General features: G+C 50.5%; 1 protein-coding gene and 1 long non-coding RNA gene across 2 annotated transcripts in view; one reads left to right on the forward strand and one right to left on the reverse strand.

Moving 5' to 3' along the window:
* LOC120397423 overlaps nt 1-11,945 on the reverse strand; it is a 79,717-nt gene extending 67,772 nt beyond the window's left edge. Inside the window, exon 1 of the long non-coding RNA XR_005593795.1 lies at nt 11,895-11,945. This is a non-coding gene — a long non-coding RNA (uncharacterized LOC120397423). The remainder of the gene's footprint in view (nt 1-11,894) is intronic.
* Nucleotides 11,837-20,334, forward strand: LOC120397422 (zinc finger protein 260-like). The gene is made up of 2 exons (XM_039523225.1): nt 11,837-12,074; nt 14,917-20,334. Exon 2 carries the CDS (start codon nt 15,314-15,316, stop codon nt 17,288-17,290), a length of 1,977 nt encoding a protein of 658 aa, XP_039379159.1. The 5' UTR covers nt 11,837-12,074; nt 14,917-15,313; the 3' UTR covers nt 17,291-20,334.
* Nucleotides 20,335-20,665: the final 331 nt, after the last annotated feature.

Here is a 20,665-nt window from a genome sequence, read left to right on the forward strand (position 1 = left end):
TAAAACCAAGCCAGAAACATGCACTTTCTCTCTCCCTATAGGGCTGTCCAGGGCCTCTGACCCCACTTCAGCAAGCATCAGTTGTCATCAGGGTGACCCTCTACCCAGTCGTTGTCCAGGCTTTGCCCAGGTTGGGTACTCAACAAGGTAATCTCAAAAATATAGGCCCCAAGTACAAAACTTAGTCAAATTATACCCAGTGTCCCCAAACTTCCTGCAGTGAATGTGTAAATAAGGTACTGGCTCGCTCAGTCGACTCCCCTTGCTCTCCAGCAGAGGCCCTCAGAGAGCTCACTCAACAAACCTCTTTCTCTCCCAGGCTACAGGGCTTACGAAACCCTCCCAGAGTTACGCTTGCCAACTTTCTAATTGCACAAAACTGAACACCCCTTCCCGGAGGCCCCGTCCCTTCTCCGAAGCCCCGCCCCACTCACTCCATCCTTCCGTCGCTTGCTCTCCCCCACCCTCACTCACTTTCACCAGGCTGGGGCAGGGGGTTGGGGTGCGGAAGGGAGGTGAGGGCTCCAGCCGGTGGTGCAGGCTCTGGGGTGGGGCCGGGGATGCAGGGTTTGGGGTGTGGGAGAGGGCTCTGGGCTAGGGCAGGGGGTTGAGGTGTGTGGGGGGGGTCAGGGCTCTGGCTGGGGGTGCGGGCTCCGGGTGAGACCAGAAATGAGGGGTTCAGGGTGCAGGAGAGGGCTCCGGGCTGGGCCGGGCGTGGGATTCAGGGAGGGGGTTTGAGGACTCCGGCTGGGGGTGCAGGCTCTGGGGTGGGGCCGGGGATGCAGGGTTTGGGGTATGGGAGAGGGCTCTGGGCTAGGGCAGGGGGTTGAGGTGTGTGTGGAGGGGGTCAGGGCTCTGGCTAGGGGTACGGGCTCTGGGTGAGGCCAGAAATGAGGGGTTCAGGGTGCAGGAGAAGGCTCCAGGCTGGGCCGGGCGTGGGATGCAGGGAGGGGGTTTGAGGACTCCGGCTGGGGGTGTAGGCTCTGAGGTGGGGCTGGGGATGAGGGGTTTGGTGTGAAGGAGGGGGCTCCGGGCTGCGGGTTGGGGTATGTAGGAGTGAGGACTCTGGCTGGGGGTGCAGGCTCTCGGGTGGGGCCGCTGTTGAGGGGCTCAGGGTGCAGGAGGGGGCTCAGGGCTGGGGTAGCGGTGTTGGGGGTGTGGACTCCAGGAGGGAGTTTGGGTGTGGGAGGGGACTCCGGGCTGGCGCAGAGGGTTGGGATGAGGGAGGGGGTGAAGGGTCCCAATGGCACGTACCGCGGCTCCCAGGAAGCGGTTGCCAGGTCCCTACAGTCCCTAGGCACATGGGCGGCCAGGGAGGTTCCGTGCACTGCCCTCGCGCCCATAGGCACTGCCCCCACAGATCCCATTGGACTCAGTTCCCAGCCAATGGGAGCTGCAGAGCCTGCACTTGAGGTGGGGCAGCACAAGGAGCCACCTTGGCCACCCATGTGCCAAGGGGCTGCTAGGAAGTCACACGGAGCTAGGGCAGGCCAGGAACCTGCCTTAGCCTCGGGCCCCCGCTGCACCGTTGACTGGACTTTTAATGGCCCAGTCGGCGGTGCCGACCAGAGCCACCAGGGTCCCTTTTCGACCGGCCATTCCGCTCGAAAACCGGACGCCTGGCAACCCCATTCAGAGTCCTATTGATTGCCCCTATTCTCTGTAGATAAAAAGGCACTTTACACTGGCAAATACTCCACAGAAAACACCTTCTAAAAAAGGACTGTATTTCCTCCATTAAATTTCACAGAGCTTCTTTATGGGACTACGTTCTGTTCTGGTCGCCCTAGCTCAAAGGAGACGCAGCAGAAATAGAGGGGGTCCAAAGACAGGTGCTGGAAACAATCCAAGGCAGGAACCGAAAGTGAAAATATATGTTAAATATCAAGAAATAACTTCCTGACAGTGAGGTGTCCCTTCGAAAAAAAGGTACTACAACAGTCCACTGTCGTGATCCCAGTACTGCAGCGTTCTGGGCTACCACTATACAATACTGTAGCATTTGTATAGGGTATTAATCTGTGACACAGCAGTATAAGCTCTAATGCTTGGGACATGTAAAATTAGACTAGGCAAAATACTAGGAAGTATACAGTGGGGAACAATCCTGAGTTGGCAGGAAAATGAACTGGGATTTTCAAAGCAGCCAAAGGCAGTTATTAATTATTAGTATTATTATTTATTTGCATTTCTGTAGGGCCTAGGAACCCTGGTCAGGGACAAGGACCCCACTGTGCTAGGTGCTGTACAAACAGAACAAAAAAAGACAGCCCTTCCCCAAGGAGCTCACACTCTAAGTAATTCCCCTTGCAGATCTGCAGGCCATCAATGTCACAGTCCAATGGGAATTGGGCACGTAAGTCCTTTGACAAATCCCATCCCAAGTGAGCAGAGGGGAAGGATGGCCCAGTGGGTAGGGCGCTAGACTCTGACTCTGGAGTCCTGCGTTTCATTCCTTCTTCTACTATAGATTCCGTGCTTGACCTTGGATAAATTACTAAGACTCAGATCCTCCAAGGTATTTAGGCACATTATCCCTACGGATTTCATTGGGAGTTAGCTCCCTAAAAGCTGCTGAGGCCCTGGGCCTCAGTTCTCCATGAGCATAATAGCACATATCTGACTTTCCTAGCCCCCAACAGCAATTGGAGAAAGGCAGAAAAATGGCCACTCATCTAAATACTTTATTATGTTTCCCTCAATGTAAAAGTCCTTTTCTAAATTAATAAAAACACACCATAGTTTAGAGGCAGTTAAAATCCCTCTTGGATTCATCTGGCATCTGTTCTATTAGCAACTCACAAACTGAGCCGCGAATACATGTTAACAAACCACTATACAAAGACTGTAATTTCTCCCGGTTAATTCTCACTGCTGGCATTGTACAACTCTCTGATCTCAGGTGCACTCAGCAGAGTAAGCTGCATAACGCCCACTAACCTCCTGATGCGATTACCGAAGGCATTTTTAATAAAACCTCTGGCAATGTCTCCCTAGAGGAGGATGGAGATTTCTGTCTGTCTGTGTGTGTGTGTGAGAATTTCATTTTTTTCATTGCTTAGTTAATGAATTGCTGCAAGAGCTGAGAGCATGGATCATATTTGGCCCCCACCTACACCCAGGCAACCCTACTGGACACCACTAAGGATCTGGGTTTGTCTGAAACACAAGCATAGGAATTGCCAGATTGGATCAGGCCCCTGGTCCAGCTAGCTCCGTATCCTGTCTCCAGCACTAGACAGCACCAGAACTTTGAGAAGAAGGTAACAAGAACCCTGCAGTAGGCAGTTAGGGTCAGATTCTCAATGGCACTTAGGCGCCAAACTCTCACTGAAATCAATGGGAGTGAGCTGCCTAAATACCTCTGAGGATGTGGGCCTTAGAGAATAACTTGCCCCTAGGGAAAGATTTTCCTAACCCTTATTAGTCTGAGGTTGGCTTATACCCTAGAGCATGGGAGTTACACACACACACACACACACACACACACACACACACCTACCTAGCAGGCTAGATTAAGTGCTGGGTTACACAACCTTCTGCCAGCCCAGCCCAGATGGGAGCTGCAGGGGCGGTGCCTGCAGGCTGAGGCAGCGTGCAGAGCTGCCTGGCCATGCCTCTGCCTAGCAGCTGAGCAAGGGGGATGTCGCCACTTCTGGGGAGCCCCCCGGGTAAGTGCTGCCCAGAGCCCACCTCACCCCGTCCCATGCCCCAACCCCCTGCCCCCTCCCACACCCAACCTCTGCTGCTGTTCTTGGCGGGCGGGGGAAGGAGGGGGGGCACAGAGCCAGGTAGGGAGCCAGCCGGCATCGCCAAACCTCCTGCCCCTTCTTGCCCCCCTCCCTGGACCTGTGGGAGTCCTGGGCCGCACGCCACCACCTGCCCCCCACCAGCACCCGGGCCACCCTCCCCCAGCACCCGCAGGGCCTCCAGGCAGCCCCCCCACCAAGTTTTATTCACGAGTATTTTTAGTAAAAGTCACGGACAGGTCATGGGCCGTGAATTTTTGTTTACTGCCCGTGACCTGTCCCTGATTTTACTAAAAATACCCGTGACTAAAACGTAGCCTGAGCCATGGTTATAGGCTGGGCAGGGGCTTTCTTTTACACTCGGTTGCTAGCTGCCTTTTCTGGTACCATCTGCCTTACCAGTCCCTTTGGACTGCTGGCTGCTACACTCCCTTGCTATTTACTCTCACCTACACCTATTCTACGATCAATTTACGCTAATTGCATGTTTCATGCCAAAGCGATGTTTGACCCAGAGGCTTACAGCAGAGTCTCAGTTTATGCCAGGCTGTGTTAGACACCCAGACACTTCAGCTGAGATATGGGTCCCATTGTGCTAGGTGCTCTACAGATATATAGCAAGAGAGAGTCCCTGCCCCAAAGAGTTTATAATCTAAATAGACAAGGGTAAGAATGGTTTAATTAAAATTTAAGAGGCGGGAACTGAGGCACAGAGGCTATAAATTGCCATACATCCACTGATGTAAATGAAGCTATGATAATTTACACCACTGAGTTGTAAATTTACATGGTTTGCCCCAGGTCACATAGGAAGTCTATATGGTAGAGCCAGCAACTGAACTCAGATCTCTTCAGTCCCAGGCCAGTACCTGACCCACAAGACCATCCTGTGACAGGTTCCCTCAGGGTGCCACCTGGAACGGGGTTAACACTGAGCCCTCTCTCTCACCAGCCTGGGCTCCCTCTCACACTGTGCTGCTGTGACAAGCTGCAGACCCGCTCCCGGTCCTACACTTCCACCAGCATCCACACAGGTAGGGACCCACCCAGCTGCAGTTACATGCAAGCTCTCTGACCAGCCACTGCATGAACCAAAAATAGAGAGGCTACAGCCAAAATAACCGCCAGCTTCCTAGCCTAGGACTCCAGAGCAGTACCGTCCTGCCCTGGTCAAAACCCCAACCAGTATGAATTTATTATCCAGTTCCTCTCCCCCTCAATGTGGAGAGGAAATGCAACAGCCCCTGCCCTTTGAGCTAAGATTTACCAAACCCTTTGCTCCAAACTTACTGGTTCAGATTAAAACATAAAACAAGTTTATTAACTACAAAAAGATAGATTTTAAGTGATTATAAGTGATAGCAAACAGCTCAAAGCAGATTACCTAGTAAATAAACAAAATGCAACCTAAGCCTAAAATACTAGAAAGACAGGATATGAATTAGCAAATTCTCACCCTGGCTGATGATACAGGCAGGCTGGCAGATTCTCACGGAACAAGCTGCACTTGCTTTACAGCTTGCAAACCCCGGGGTTTTCATACACAGGCTAGAAATCCCTTTATCCTGGCTTCAGCACTTCCCCCAGTTCAGTCTCTCTGGGGAAACCTGCACAGCGAGCAGGGCTAAATGCATAGCGTGTTGTTCTGAGTGAGATTTGCACTTCATACACTGGGGGTGATTTTAAGTGAGATTTTCAGTGTGGTGGCTTGAGATCAGTCGAAGAGGTAACCAGTTTGTTATTTTCTGTTTGCTTATTTCGGGCCAGGGAAGCAGGGACAGAAAAGCAAGAAGATGAGTGGAAGCGGTGAAACAGTTGTGAAATTGGAGCTGTGCAGATTTCAGGCAGAAGAGAAAGAACATACAAGACTTTTGGCATTAAAACAATTACAGATAAAAGAAATGGAAGCAGAAGAGGCCAGGCAAGGAGCTGCCCACCGGAGAATTTTGGAACTGAAACAGATAGAGGCTGACAAAGAAATTGAGGCCCAGAAACTAGCCATGGAGGAGAAATAAAGAGAGAGGACGTATCAACTGGACTTGATAGAGAAGCAGAACCAGGACCCCCATGCTCCTGTGAGTCCTTCTCCAAAAATCCACAAATGGGAATGGTGGTGTCCTGCATACAGCGAGACAGGGACATTGCTGAACACTTCATCACCTTTGAGAGGCAGTGTGTGCTCCATAAGATCCCCGAGGACCAAAAGATGCCCACTTTGGTTGTAACGCTGACTGGTACAGCTCTGGATATATTTAATAAGATGCCAACTGAAGATGCTTCAGATTATGGTAAATTCAAGGAAATCGTTTTAAACCAGTTTCAGATTACCCCTGAAACATATAGAGTAAAATTTAGAAGCCTTAAGAGGGGTGCTGGGAATCTTAGCTCAGGGGACTGTCGCATTTCCTTTCCACATTGAGGGAGGGGCTTGCGCTGTACAATTCCCTGTGCAGCGCAAGATGGTACAATTTTGGGTTTATACTCCAGAGGGGGGTGAGTGCCTGGGGAGCTGGTGATTATCCTGGCTGTAGCCATAGGCGCCAACTTTCCCCGGCGCCAGTGGGCGCTTACACCCCCCGCCCCTGGCCCCGCCCTGACTCCACCCTTTCCCTGTCCCTGCCCCGCCCCATTCCAACCCCTTCCCCAGAGTCCCTGCCCCAACTTTGCCCCCTACCTGCCCCTATTGGACCCCTTCCCCAAATCCCCACCCCAGCCCTGCCTCTTCCCCGAGAAAGCTGCATTCCCCCGCCTTCCCCCTCCCTCCCAGCACTTGCTTCATGAATCAGCTGTTTCACGGCGCAAGCGCTGGGAGCCAGGGGGGAAAGCAGGCATGCGGTGCACCCAGGGGAGGAGGCAGAGTGGAGGTGGAGGTGAGCTGGGGCGGGGGGACGGGGCAGGGAGCTACCGGTGGGTGCTAAGCACCCACCAATATTTCCCCATGGGTGCTCCAGCCCCAGAGCACCCACGGAGTCGGCACCTGTGGCTGTAGCCTCTCTATTGTTGGTTCATGCCGTGGCTGGTCAGAGAGCCTGCATGTAACTGCAGCTGGGTGTGTCCCCGCCTGTGTGAACGGTGGTGGAAGTGTAGGACCGGGAGCGGGTCTGCAGCTTGTCCCGGCAGCACAGTGTGAGAGGGAGCCCAGGCTCATGGGTCAGAGGGCTCAGCAGTACCCCAGTTCCAGGTGGCACCCCAGGGGAAAACCATCACGCATCCTTCTCAAGTTGTTATCTTGAGCTTGCCATGCTCCATCCAGATCAACATAATCCCCAAGACTAGGTGGAGATAAGAGCTACTTGCCATTGAAAAGGGTGTGACTAAACCTAGTCCAGCTTTCAGTGGAAGTGTTTCATCTGTAGAGAGAACGCTGGGAAAATGGGCTTTGCTATATGGTACCCTTCACTCACTCTCCAGAGGGGCCCAGTATTACAACAAAAGTGAAGGACACTAAAGAGTAACAATCCCCAAATAGTGGAAGAAATAAAACTGCCAAAGCAACGTGGTTTTGTAGCAAGATCCATTTGTGAAGAGCTTTAAGAAGCCAGCATCACAGCCACTGCATCTGGTGGACCAGTGATCACTATCCATGTTCAGTTTGGAGATGAGCACACAGAGTTTTATCCAGTGGACCAACACTGCACCAATAATTATAACAACAAAGAAGAAACAAACTACCTTTAATCCACCAAGAGCAATCAGTTGCTAATTCCTAATTCTAGGTACCAGACACTATTATCATTTGTATTGTGGTAATGCCGAATGATTCCCCTCAGGGATCAGGGCCCCAGGTGCTGTACATACAGGGGCGGCTCTAGCCATTTCGCTGCCCCAAACACAGCAGCACGCCGCGGGGGGCGCTCTGCCGGTCGTCGGTCCCACAGCTCCGGTGGATCTCCCGCAGACGTGCCTGCGGATGCTCCACCGAACCCACGGGACCAGCGGACCCTCCGCAGGCACGCCTGCAGGAGGTCCACCGGAGCTGCCTGCCACCCTCCCGGCGACCGGCAGAGCGCCCCCCGCGGCATGCCGCCCCAAGCACGCGCTTGGCGTGCTGGGGTCTGGAGCCGCCCCTGTGTACATACAAATAACACAGAGTACCCAGTTGCCTGGAGCTGTGCTTACGGGAAGAGAAAAAGAACCCATCTCATTCCACTTGCAAACCCCAAAGTCGTGATAACCTTAACCAGGTTGTTCATATCAAAGCCTAGTAAAGTGGAAAATGGGAAAACATTTAAGCCATTTCACTAGGGCGGGGGGAAAATCACACGACTCCATGAAAGCGTGGCTGGTGGGACAAAACTGGCAGGAAAGCTGGAGAGCGGCACGTTCTTTCTCCCCACCCTGCCAAAAATTCAATTCCCGCAATGACTAACTCGCCAGCGCATTCGCTGACTTTACATCAGACCCTCAGCTCTGTGGATTTCGATGGAGCTAACCGGCTTCACACGGGCTGAGGATCATAGAATATCAGGGTTGGAAGGGACCTCAGGAGCAGGGCCAATCCCCAAGTAAATCATGCCAGCCAGGGCTTTGTCAAGCCGGGCCTTAAAAACCTCTAAGGAAGGTGTAGTGGGGGCGGCTGCCCCAGTCCTGAGGAACAGGGGTTAAAGCAGCCCTGGAGAGGGCTGCAGCTGTGAAGAAAGCCTCGGCTGATTGGGGAAACCAGCCACAGATGCGGCCACGCCCCAGTCAGGGCCCAGCTGGCCCTTATAAGAGGGCAGTGGGCCAGGAGCACACAGAGTCTCTCTCTAGCGGGAGAGAGGGAAGGGCCTGGCTGCCTGGAAGATGAGAGGGTACCAAGACTGGAGCAGGGCTGGGGGAAGGCCAGAGGAGCTGGGGAGCTCGGGCCTAGAAACCCCCCCAGGCTGCAGGCCTTGTGAAAGGAGAAAGAAGGGTACTGGGGTTGCAGAGGGCAGCCCAAGGGCAGGCAGAGGGAGCCGTCCAACCCCCCCCCCCCTTGCCTGTGATAAATGACGTGTACACTAGAGTCCTCCACAGTGAGCGGGGGCTAGACGGTGACAGGTAGTAGCCATATACTGAGGCAAGGTGGGGATAGGGGGGTTGGGGGTTCCCTGGGGAGGGGAGACCCAGATCAGTGGGGGTACTGCCAGGGGGCAGCACCCAACGTAAAGGGGCACCGGGGTCCGGGAGGGACACGGGGGCCAGTGGCAAGTGGGACATCGGCCAGCAGAGGGCGCTCCGGAGCTGGAAAAGCTAATTCCCTGGACAACCAACAGGAGGAGCCATGCCAGTGAGTCGCCGCACCATTACAGGAGATTCCACCACCTCCCTAGGTAACCCATTCCAGTGCTTCATCACTCTCCTAGTGAAAAAGCTTTTGCTAATATCCAACCTAAACCTCCCCCACTGCAACTTGAGACCATTACTCCTTGTTCTGTCATCTGCCACCACTGAGAACAGCCGAGTTCCACCCTCTTTGGAACCCCCTTTCAGGTAGTTGAAAGCAGCTATCAAATCCCCCCTCACTGTTCTCTTCTGCTGACTAAACAATCCCAGTTCCCTCAGCCTCTCCTCATAAATCATTTGCTTCAGCCCCCTAATCATTTTTGTTGCCCTCCGCTGGACTCTTTCCAATTTTTCCACATCCTTCTTGTAGTGTGGGGCCCAAAACTGGACCCAGTACTCCAAATGAGGCCTCACCAACGCTGAGGATCTGGCCTTACTTTTTTCTAAATCAGGTTTATTATTCAAACAGGCTGTCAAGGCGGGATAGCTAGTGGGACCCCCAGGGGCCCATGACTGACAGTGAGCAATAGAAGCCGAGCAGTTTAGTGTAAGGCCATATCCTAATGATCTCAGGAGTACGGACTGGCTTCATTTGAAAGTCAAGTTGATGAATAAATTAGGGCAAGAGAGGCCAGAAGGAAGACGATCAGCGATGTATCTTCCTGTCTCCCCAGCTGGAGGCTCTCTCAATTCTTTTATTCCATAAGTGTTAGAGAAAGTCCTACTTTGACAGCCCTAGAAAGGGATGTGCTTTATCTGGCTACACAACAAATACAGCGTAGTACAAGCTGCCACACATGGCCCCTCCAACGGCCTCAAACCTGACCTGGAGGGACCACCTCTAGCACAGCTCAGTCTCCTTGTCTCATCAGTCCACAGCCGTCGTCGAGAATGCCAACCTAAAGCCAACTGTGATAGAGCGTGTTGTTACCTGTCCACTGAGAACTGGACCGAAAGCACCAAACGTCTCTCAGGCAGCCCATCAAACCGGACGGCAAGCCAAGAGTTAAACTGACCCTACCTACTTTTCCAAACTATTTGTGAGCAGCTAAACATGATCTGCTTTCCAAGGGGACTCTAACATTCCAGCTACTGCTGGTAGACATGTCCTAGCTCCCAGGGGACCCGTGCATGGCGTGCAGAGGGTAAAACACGGCCTGCAATTGCTTTCTCTCTTTCTGTAACTGCAAACAGCAAAGCTGATCGACAGCAGGCTTTCATTGCTGGGGCAAGCCCAGGCAACAAGTAATTTCTATTCACCTATCAAGAAAAATGCAAGTCCCAGAAATAGGATGGCTGTGTGCATTTGTTTTTGTATTAAAGAACCTTGACTCTGCTCCTTTGAGGACATGGCACGTTCACCACTGACCTAGCTACAGCGCACTATTAGGCAGCGCTGCCCATTAGTAGCAGCCATAGTAATAGGGTAACTCAGTTAGGGCCCCTGCTGTACACAGTGCTGTTTAAAATGCACAGTGCTAGCCTGCCCCTGCCCTGTAGAGCTCACAATCTAAAGAGGGGAGACAGACAAAAGACAGGAGGAGAAACAGAGGCACAAAGGGGGGGGGGACGAGACCCCACATTTCCTGACTCGCAGGCGAATGATCTACCCAGTAGACCACACTGCCTCCTTTGTCCTGTGGATACAGTTGTACTGCTATAAAGGTGCTTATCAAGAAGGGGAATAAGCTATACAGGTGTAAGGCACCTTTATACTAGTACAACTGCATCCACACTAGGGATTGTACTGTTCTAATTGTATCAGTAACACTTGCATCCCTAATCAAAACAGTTCATAGATACAGAGTCTAAGGCCAGAAGGGACCACTGTGATCATCTAGTCTGACCTCCTGGATTGCACGGGCCATAGGACTTCCCTGAATTAATTCCTCTTGGAATTAGAGTAGATCTTTCAGGGGGGAAAAAAAAAACAATCTTCATTTAAAAATTGCCAGTGATGGAGAATCCACCAGGGCCCTTGGTAAATTGTTCCAACCGTTAATTGACTGTTAATTACCCTCACTGGTAAGAGTTAGTCTGTATCCACAAAAACAATAAAAAACTTTAACGACTAACAGATTTATTTGGGTATAAGCTTTTGTGGGTAAAAAAAACCTCACTTCTTCAGAAGTGCTACCGGACTCCTTGTTGTTTTTGAGGTCCTAAGTGTTATTCTGACCAAAAGTGACATGTGTGTTTATCTCCACATGTGTGTCCATATCTGGAATGTACTTACATACATGGTGTCAACAATAAATACTTCTTTTTGTTTGTTTGTTTGTTTGTTTACTTGGTTATCTGCCTTCCAAAATGATTGTTAATCCAAGTGGAAAAGCCATGTTTAAAAGATTCAATTGTTAAAGGCCAGTGAGATTTTAGCAAGCTCCAATTACCTCCTCCTATTTTCTTCCAATTAGGGATACAGTGAGCTGCTATTGGGGTGCACAGCTCGCATGCTGTGGATCAGAAGCTATTGAATCCATTAGGATACGATCCCTTCAGGTCCGGGGAGGGGGGCACTGAGCACTAGATGACAGCAGCATTTTTGCAGCCTGGTGCTAAAGTCTGCAGGTTTTGAACCCCCCGATTTAGAGGGAAACACGCTGGGACGGACGAGCTCCAGGGGCCTCCTCCTCTCCCATTGCAATCCAGGGGCCTTTTGCCAGGGCTAGCACGATTTCTGGGAGAAACTACAATTCCCAGAAGGCTCTGCGAGCTTGGGAACATCCCACGCGAGCCCGATTCCCCGCAAAGCTAACGGTGCAGAAGAAAGGACGCGGGGTGGGGTTTCCCCCCCCCCTGCCTCGCGCCGCCCGTGCACGGGATCGCAGCCGCGCTGCAATCCGGCCCGGCACTGTCCGATTGCAGCGTCCAGCCTCCCTCCCCGCGCTCTGCGCTCACCCTTTGCTGCTGGTCTTTGTTTCGCTTCACCCTTCCTCCGGTAGCTCTCACTGCACCGGGCACAGACTTCCTCTAGGTCAGCAGCTGCTGCGATTGCAACACAAGTTGCAGCCAAGTCACAAACCATGTTGTCACTCTGGTTCCAGGGGAGGAAAATGCCTGCAGGGATGGACTGCTCAGGTAAGACCTTTTCAGCAAACGGCTCGTGCGTGTATTTCACATCCTAGCCCAAATAAGGACGCTCCCCCCCACCCCACCCGGGAAAGGGATCATATTCTGCCTTCAATTCAACTCCAAATCAATGGGGTGGCAGAGTTGTAACTGAGGGCAGAGTCTGGCCCTCTGTGATCTGGATACTAGAAAATATCAGTGGGGATTTGTTATTTTGATCTGGTTCAAATTTAGTAAGAGGCCAGCTGTCTGGCATTTGCCAAAACTAAAAGGCAACTAAAATGTTTTCCTAGAAAGGGACCATCGTGATCCTCTTGTCTGGCCTCCTGCATAACACAGGCCGGAGAATTTCACCTACTGATTCCTGTATCGAGTCCAATAATGGGTTGGGTGATTGTGCATATCTCTTAACAAGACATCCAGTCTTCATTTAAAGATTCCAGAGATGGAGAGATTACTGCTGCTAATCCCTTCCAATGTTAATTACCCTCACTGGTAAAAATATGCTGGTGAACTTTACTGACACATTTTCCAGCCACGGGATCTTGTTATGCCTTTGTCTGCTAGACTGAAATACCCTCAGAAGGGAATTCTAGGCTATGATCAATCAGCTCCGTTGCTGGCCCAGACAGAAATGGCTCTTTAAATACACACACCAGAATCAAGCCAGGGTTCTGCTTGGAAGAGGATATTTTTTATTTGTTTTTTCAATTAAAGCATTCCAGGTCATTTTTTCTATTATCGTCTTATGTAACACCATATTCAATTCAGTTCATACAGCACTGCTACTAATGCAGGGGACAAATGATGTTCTGTTCAATATCTTCATCAGTGATTTAGCCACAGACATCAATGATTTACGCATAGACAAAACACTTATAAAGTTTACGGACGATACCAAGCTGGGTGGGGTTGCAAGTACTTTGGAGGGTAGGATTAAAATTCAAAATGATCTGGACAAACTAGAGAAATGGTCTGAAGTAAACAGGATGAAATTCAATAAGGACAAATGCAAAGTACTCCATTTAGGAAGGAACAAAATCAGTTGCACACATACAGAATGGGAAATGACTGCCTAGGAAGGAGCACTGTGGAAAAGGATCTGGGGGTCATAGCGGATCACAAGCTAAATATGAGTCAGCAGTATAACACTGTTGCAAAAAAAGCAAACATCCTTCTGGGATGTATTAGCAGGAGTGTTGTAAACAAAACATAAGTAATTCTTCTGCTCTACTCCGTGCTGATTAGGCCTCAACTGGAGCATTGTGTCCAGTTCTGGGCGCCACATTTCAGGAAGGATGTGGAGAAATTGGAGAGAGTCCAGAGAAGAGCAACAAAAATGATTAAAGGTCTAGAAAACATGACCTATGAGGGAAGATTGAAAAAAAAATGGGGTTTGTTTTGTCTGGAACAGAGAAGACTGAGAGGGAACATGATAACAGTTTTCAAGTATGTAAAAGGTTGTTACAAGGAGGAGGAAGAAAAATTGTTTTTCTTAACCTTTGAGGATAGGACAAGAAGCAATGGGCTTAAATTGCAGCAAGGGAGACTTAGAGGTTGGACATTCGGAAAAACTGTCAGGGTGGTTAAGCAGTGGAATAAATTGCCTAGGGTGGTTGTGGAATCTCCATCACTGGAGATTTTTAAGAGCAGGTTAGATCAACACCTGTCAGGAATGGTCTAGATAATACTTAGTCCTGCCACAAGTGCAGGAGACTGGCCTAGATGACCTCTCAAGGTCCCTTCCAGTTCTGTGGTTCTATGAATTTCATTAATTTCAGCGGGAGCTGAGCTGGTTTATCCAAAGGCAGAATTGCAGTCCATGCAACTGAATGAAAAATAGTTCTCATCTGCAGTTTTCTGTCTGCTTATCTGGCCAGTTACCCGTATGACCCTTAGTATCTGAGCACTGTACATTGGTAACCGCTCCACCCAAGCAGCAGCGCAATATGTGTACCTCATCTGCACTTTCACTGCTGTATCCAGAGGTTTAGAAATCTCCCATTTCCACGCTTCCCTGCCTTTAAAGCAGTCGTTACTTTCCTACGTCCTGCTCTCTTAGCCCCCTCCACAACGGCACCCCCCCAACATCCCGTTCCCTCAGCGACAGCATCCCCAATGTCCTATCCCTGCGGCGACAGTAAGCCATACCTTCTTCACTTCTGCCTTCAGGCCTCCTTCCCTGTTGGAATTCTGGGAAATGATTTCCTATGTATATGTGGCCCTGTGGTTCAACGATCCGAACTTGTCCAATGGACAGGGCAGAGCACCTAGATTCCACCACTGCCAAGGTCACACAATCTAAACTTTCTGTGCCTCAGTTTCCCCATCTGTAATATGGAGGTAATGATAGTGCCCTGCCTTTACAAAGTGCTTTGAGATCTGCCAGTGAAAAGTGCCAAGTGTTAATATTGCAAATGCTGCCAACTTTGATTTTATCCTAACTTTTGAAAAAGTTAGCCTCTCTATGCCTCCATTTTCCTAGCTGAATAATGAGGCAAGTCATAATTGTTATTGTGAGGCTTAATTAATTAACATTTGTAAATTGTCTTGAGATCCTCAGATAAAAAAAAGACATAATTAAAGGGATTATTCTTACTGTAACCCACTGGTGAGTGTGTGTTACACATCCCCCTTGGTGCCTGATCCACAGAGGAGAGGAATCTGTTTCAGCCGCACCTCCAGAGCCTTTGCTCTTTAATGTAAGCTGTAGTGGCTCAGGCTTTTAGCTCTGGAGGTTCCTGGTTCAATCCCTGGTGTGTCAGCCAAGATGGCAGTCATCACATTAGCACAAGCAGTGTTATCAGTAGCACATGGAATAATATCTGGACTTTCTTTTTCTTTAATCCAGCATGCTAAACCTCCAGGACTGACTGAGGCATACGATGAGAACAGGAGCCCCATCGCAATGACCAGGGAAAGGGAGTTCTGAATGTTAAGAGAACAGCTCTGCTGTTGGGTTGAAAGAAAAAACTCCATGAGAAAATGCAACCCAAGAAAGAACCAGAGCCATCCAGTTAGCTGCATGACCCTTGGCACCTCAGTATCTGTGCTGCATGTTGACAACCTCTCCTCCTGGTCAGCAGAGCAACCAGGGCCCATCAGCTGCACTTCGACTATTGCATCACTGACTTTTTTATAATCGCCCCTTGCCAACCTTCCAACCATCCCTCCCCATCCCTTCACCGGCTCCCTAGCAGCTGCCTGGCCTACCAGAGAGAACCCAGACACAGAAGAATCACATTCACATGCTCTCTGGCACCACCATGAAAGACCTTGCAAAGCGCGCGGCCCAGAAGACGCATATGTGCCCGGAGTGCGGGAAATCCTTCAGCAAGAAGGGAAATCTGAAGAGACACCAGAGGATCCACACAGCAGAGGAGCTCTACCCGTGCGGTGAGTGCGGGAGGCGCTTCACCACGAGGGGACACCTTACCACCCACCAGAGCATCCACACCGGAGAGAGGCCTTTCCAGTGTGACGAGTGCGGACGGTGCTTCCGGCTGGAGATATGCCTGGCTGCCCACCAGAAGACACACGCCAAAGGCGGGCCGTATATCTGTCTCCACTGTGGGAAGAGCCTGAGCACACGCATCTACTTCAGCATCCACATGAGAACCCACAAGGAAAAGCGGCCATACGCCTGCACCGAGTGCGGGAAGAGCTTTGTGAAGAAGGGGACGCTGACGGCACACAAGGAGATACACAAACGGGATAAGCCTTTCAAGTGCTCCGACTGCAGCCGGTGCTTTGGCCAGAGCGCGACACTGGTGGCTCACCAGAAAATCCACCTCCGCGGGGGCCCATTCATATGCACCGACTGCGGGAAAAGCTTGAGCACCAAGAGATATTTTAATGTCCACCAGAGGAACCACGCAAAGCAGAGGCTACAGGAAGCCACTGGACATGTAAATGGCATGCCTCTCCGGGTCATCCAGATTAAAGAGGAACCGGACGTGGCCTTCAAACAGGAGGATAGTTTTAGCCTGGGGAAGAACATTACAATACCAGGAGCTCACTCAGAGGACGGACCCCAGGAAGGTACTGATTGTGGAACCCAATCCAGCCCAAAGATCCTTGTTAGCCCTCCGTGGGGAATCCAGACTAAGGAGGAACCAGACACATACCCCGAACATGAGAGAAACATTACAGTAGCCCACCAGAACTCTTACATCAAGGAAGAACCACAGGCCAGCCCCGACTATGACAACCAATTCAATCCAAAGATGCCTCTCTTTCCTCCGTGGGGAATCCAGGCTACAAAGGAAGCTGGGGTGGACAACGAACACCAGAGGGGTGTCACTATGATCGGCAATCTTGCGGCATGCCAGAAACCCCGCATCAAGGAAGAACCACAGGAGAGCACCGACCATGGAAGCAACTTCAGTCAAAAGACATCTCTTGGCACCATCCAGAGGATCCAGATTAAAGAGGGAGCCGGGGCGGAGGGTGAACATGGGGAAAGCTGCAGCCCAAAGAAAAAACATAGAAAACGCCAGAGAACCAGCAAAGAGGGGACTCCTGGTGCATGTACCGAGAGCCGGGCAAACACAAAATGCAAGAAAAATCCCTTGATGAAGGACAGTCCCAAAGCGGAGAGGATATTTCCATGTCCCGAGTGTGGGAAAAGCTTCAACCAGAAGTCGAATCTTACTAGGCACCGGAAGATCCACACCAGTGAGGGGCCTTATAAGTGCAACGAGTGCGGTGAGAGTTTCCGGATGAACAGGAAGCTCATCAGGCATCAGAGGATCCACATGAGCGAGCCCTTTAAATGCACCGAGTGTGGGAAAAGTTTCACCCAGAGGTCAAACCTTGTGAGGCACCAGCGGATCCACACCAGGGAGGAGCCGTACAAATGTCCCGAATGCGAGAAGACCTTCAATCAGAAGGCCAACCTCTTCAGGCACCAGACAATCCACATCAGGATGGGACCGTGCAAATGCACCAAGTGTGGGAAATGCTTCACTCAGAAGAAAAACCTTATTAGACACCAGACGCTGCACTCCAGGGGTGGGGCTTATAAATGCACGGTGTGTGGGAAACGGTACAGGCTGAAGAAATATCTGAGGAGGCACCAGAAAATCCATATGAGGGAGGGACCCATTGGGCGTGCAAAACGGGGGGAAAAGCTGGGGGCACCGATGAGCATTAGCAACCACCCCCAGACCCACCCAGAACAAAGAGCGCTCCCGGCTGTGAAAAGTGAGGAGAGCAACCTCTAGCCACAGAGCAAAGCCCACAAAGGTGTAAGCATGGACCAAATTCTGCAGTCTTTAGTGGAGCAAAACTCCTACTGTAAACAGAAGGAGGCAGTGTGGCTGGGATTCAGGAGACCTGCGTCCAGTTCCTGGGTCTGTCACTGGTTCTGTCACTTGGGCAAGTCAGTTTCCCGCCCCGTGCCTCAGTTTCCTCATCTGTAAAATGGGGTTAAGGATACTGACCTCCTTGGTAAAGAGTAAGGTAGTATTATTATTAACCAGAGATTTGCTCCATTGAAGAATGCGGAGTTTAGCCCAATCAGCCTCAACTCTTAAACAGGCTGAATGTATTCAGGTGCAAAGCATTGATTTCGATTGTACCATTTTGCTTCTGGAAGAGAAGTGGGGAATGTATCTGCTGAGCCTGGCTCTGAGAAATGGGCATCACCCACATAGTTCTAACACGGACATCGCTCCCATCGATATCAGAGGTCAGCTCTGGGACTGTAACTCGGGATGAAATGCAGCAGACGTAAAGGCCAGCGTTTTCAAACCGGGCGGGTGGGGGGGGTGAGAGTAGGCTGCAGAATGAAAGATGGCTCAGGCTGGGCACCTAACGTGGAGATACTCAAACTCTGGGGCCACTTTTGAAAATTTGGCTGGCAGTGAGCAAATGCTGCTCTCCCAGTACATCTACGCTGAAGTTGGATGTGTACTTTCCAGCTTGGGTAGACGTACACACACTAGCTTTGAGAGAATAGGAGTCCCCTGCCATCTAGGAGACCAGCCAGAGACTCCATGAAACACACAGTTCTCTTAATCCCAGAATAAACACTACTGGACAATCCCTGCACTTGCTCAGTACCAACCAGGTCCTTCCTAGTTCAAAGACAAGGCCTGGCTGAAAGTTAATACATGAGCAGGGACAGGTGGTCACAATGAGGTGGGGAAGAGTCACAGGAGTTAATGACACACCAGCCACATAATGCAATGAGACTAAAGGCTTGTCTACACTTGAAACGCTACAGTTCTCCCATCGGCATAAGTGATCCATATCCCCGAGAGGCGCTAGCTAGGTCAACAGAAGGTAGTGCTGTCTACACCAGGGGTTAGGGCAGCATAACTACGTCACTCAGGAGGGCGGGGTTTCACACCCCTGAATGATGTAACTGGGTCGACCTTATTTTTTGGGGTAGATCGGGGCTGAGCTAGCATGCTAACCACAGCAGTGTAGCCACAACAACATGGATCTCAGAGAGGGCTGTGCTCTGGTGGTTAGCTCGTGCCTGCGGCCACTTCCTAAAAATATTGCTCTAGCTCAATCAGAGCTAGCACGTGTACACACCTCCCCGAGCTGGAGCTGACACCTTCACTGCAGTGTTGACGTCCCCTTGGCCATATCCATGCGAAGCTGGTGCCTGGGTGTAAGCGAGAGCGGCCGTCTCGGTCTATCATCTTGCTATATCTGTGACTAATGGAAATAGAAGATGCTCCAGAAGCATCAATAGCTTCAGCAGCCCAGGATAGGTGCTCTTTCGTACTGTCTATTTTTTTTTCCCCAGAAAGTGACTCTGAAGGTCACTACAGGATTTTGAATTTAGTGGGCATTATTTAGGGATTAAAGAAAGAAGCAATCAAAATCCCTGGGACAGGCTGCACCCCTTGTGACTGGGGCTTCCATGGACTAGAAGAACAGAAGCCCTTTATCCTTTAGATAGGTCCGGTTTCATTGTGTTGTGTGGTGAGAGCTGCGAAGTGGCCTGGGGGCAAGTAACAGAGTTCACCACTCTTTCTTGCTCTCTGCTACTTCGTTATAATGGCGTCTATTCCTCAGACTATGGGATCTTTAATGTGGCTGGCAGGGGTCACCACTGGGTCTTGAAGAACATTGGCAGACCAGAGATCTGGAGGGAGCCCGAGACCACCACAGCCAGACACTCTGCCCAACCACCCCAGAGTGCTCTCAGCAACGTTGCTTATGTGACTGAAGTGAACACAGCAGCTGAGGGACGTGCACTAAGGATCACTGTGTAGCTGGAATTCTTCTAGGAGTAGAGTCAAGTCAGGTAGTGGTCAGTTATTAGGCATTAGTTCTACAGCTTGATTTTGTATATGAAAAGGAAGCTTCTCCTTCGTCTCATCACCCCAAGAGAGGTTGCACACAATGGGCTTTGATTTACCCCCATGGCATAGGTGTTGCAGCGATCATTGAGCCCAAGGGGCGGGACTCATGTCTGGGCAGGAAGGGAGGTGGCTGCGGAGGGAAGGACAATTTTAATCTCTGTCTGGGGTCTCCATGGGAACCACACTGGAGGAGGTGGCCTAGGAAATAAGCTGAATCAGTCCATCTCCTGGATGGTAGTGCCCAGTCCCTTGGGACTCGATCCACTCCAGGTAGACTGTCAACCTCCAGGGGCATGGAGATTGCGTTGCACTAGAAGAACACGGTGGAACGTAGGCAATGAATCTAGGACAATATACTAGGCCTCTCACAGTGAGGAATATACCAGAGCTCCTCACTTGAGGGCCCAAGTGTGTAACCAAGAGAAGAATTGTTTATCCTGCCATTCTTTGGATGTAATCGTTTTCTTCTCCTTAGACTAGTTTTGTGGCCTAGAGATTTACCCCGGAGGAAGCAGCTATGTTTGAGGATTTTGTTTTGTGTGTCGATACTTCTTTTAACAAGATACATAGAACTATAAGCTGCCCTCAGTCCATCTACTCCGCTTTCCCAGGCATCACTGGGCATTGCACCATGGACCGAGGGCAGCAGCCGGACCTCAGCTCGTGGGGGAAACCAGTACTGACAGATTATACAGTCTCCTCAATAAAGTAAGTATTTTAAAAAACCAAACAAAAATCAAGCCTCCATTCTGCTTTGTACCACTGGTCCCTAATTGCAGAATTGGACTGCCCCATAGCCCCAGCACATGAATATTTGAGTGAAATGGATTTCTGATGTCAATGATACTTTGCCCTGTATTGTTCTTCTTGCATACTGCAATGCTTTGTGATAGCCTGTGTTATATAAGACTTGTCCATTGCAGAGCTAAAGACCTGGGGGAATTCTATGCTATAAAAAAGCATTACACAGCTTGGAAAATGCCATCATTTGGTTATGCTGACATTTCCACAGCCTGACTCAGCAGCCAGTGGACAGGACAAAACTTGACAGAGAACATGGTGGACTTATGGAAGTGCTGCTACTGTGGCCTGGCTAAAGCATTGGGCTGGGACTCAGCTGACATAGGTTCTGTTCCTAGCTCTGTCATTGCTCTGCTTGGAGAACTTGGGCAAGTCACATTGCTGCTCTCTGCCTCTGTTTTCCTGTTCTGTAAAATGGGGATAAATGTATAAAGCACTTAGAGATCTAGTAGTGAAAAGTGCTATATAAGAGCA

Source organism: Mauremys reevesii, linkage group 2, assembly GCF_016161935.1.
Source record: "Mauremys reevesii isolate NIE-2019 linkage group 2, ASM1616193v1, whole genome shotgun sequence".
Lineage (NCBI taxonomy): Eukaryota > Metazoa > Chordata > Testudines > Geoemydidae > Mauremys > Mauremys reevesii.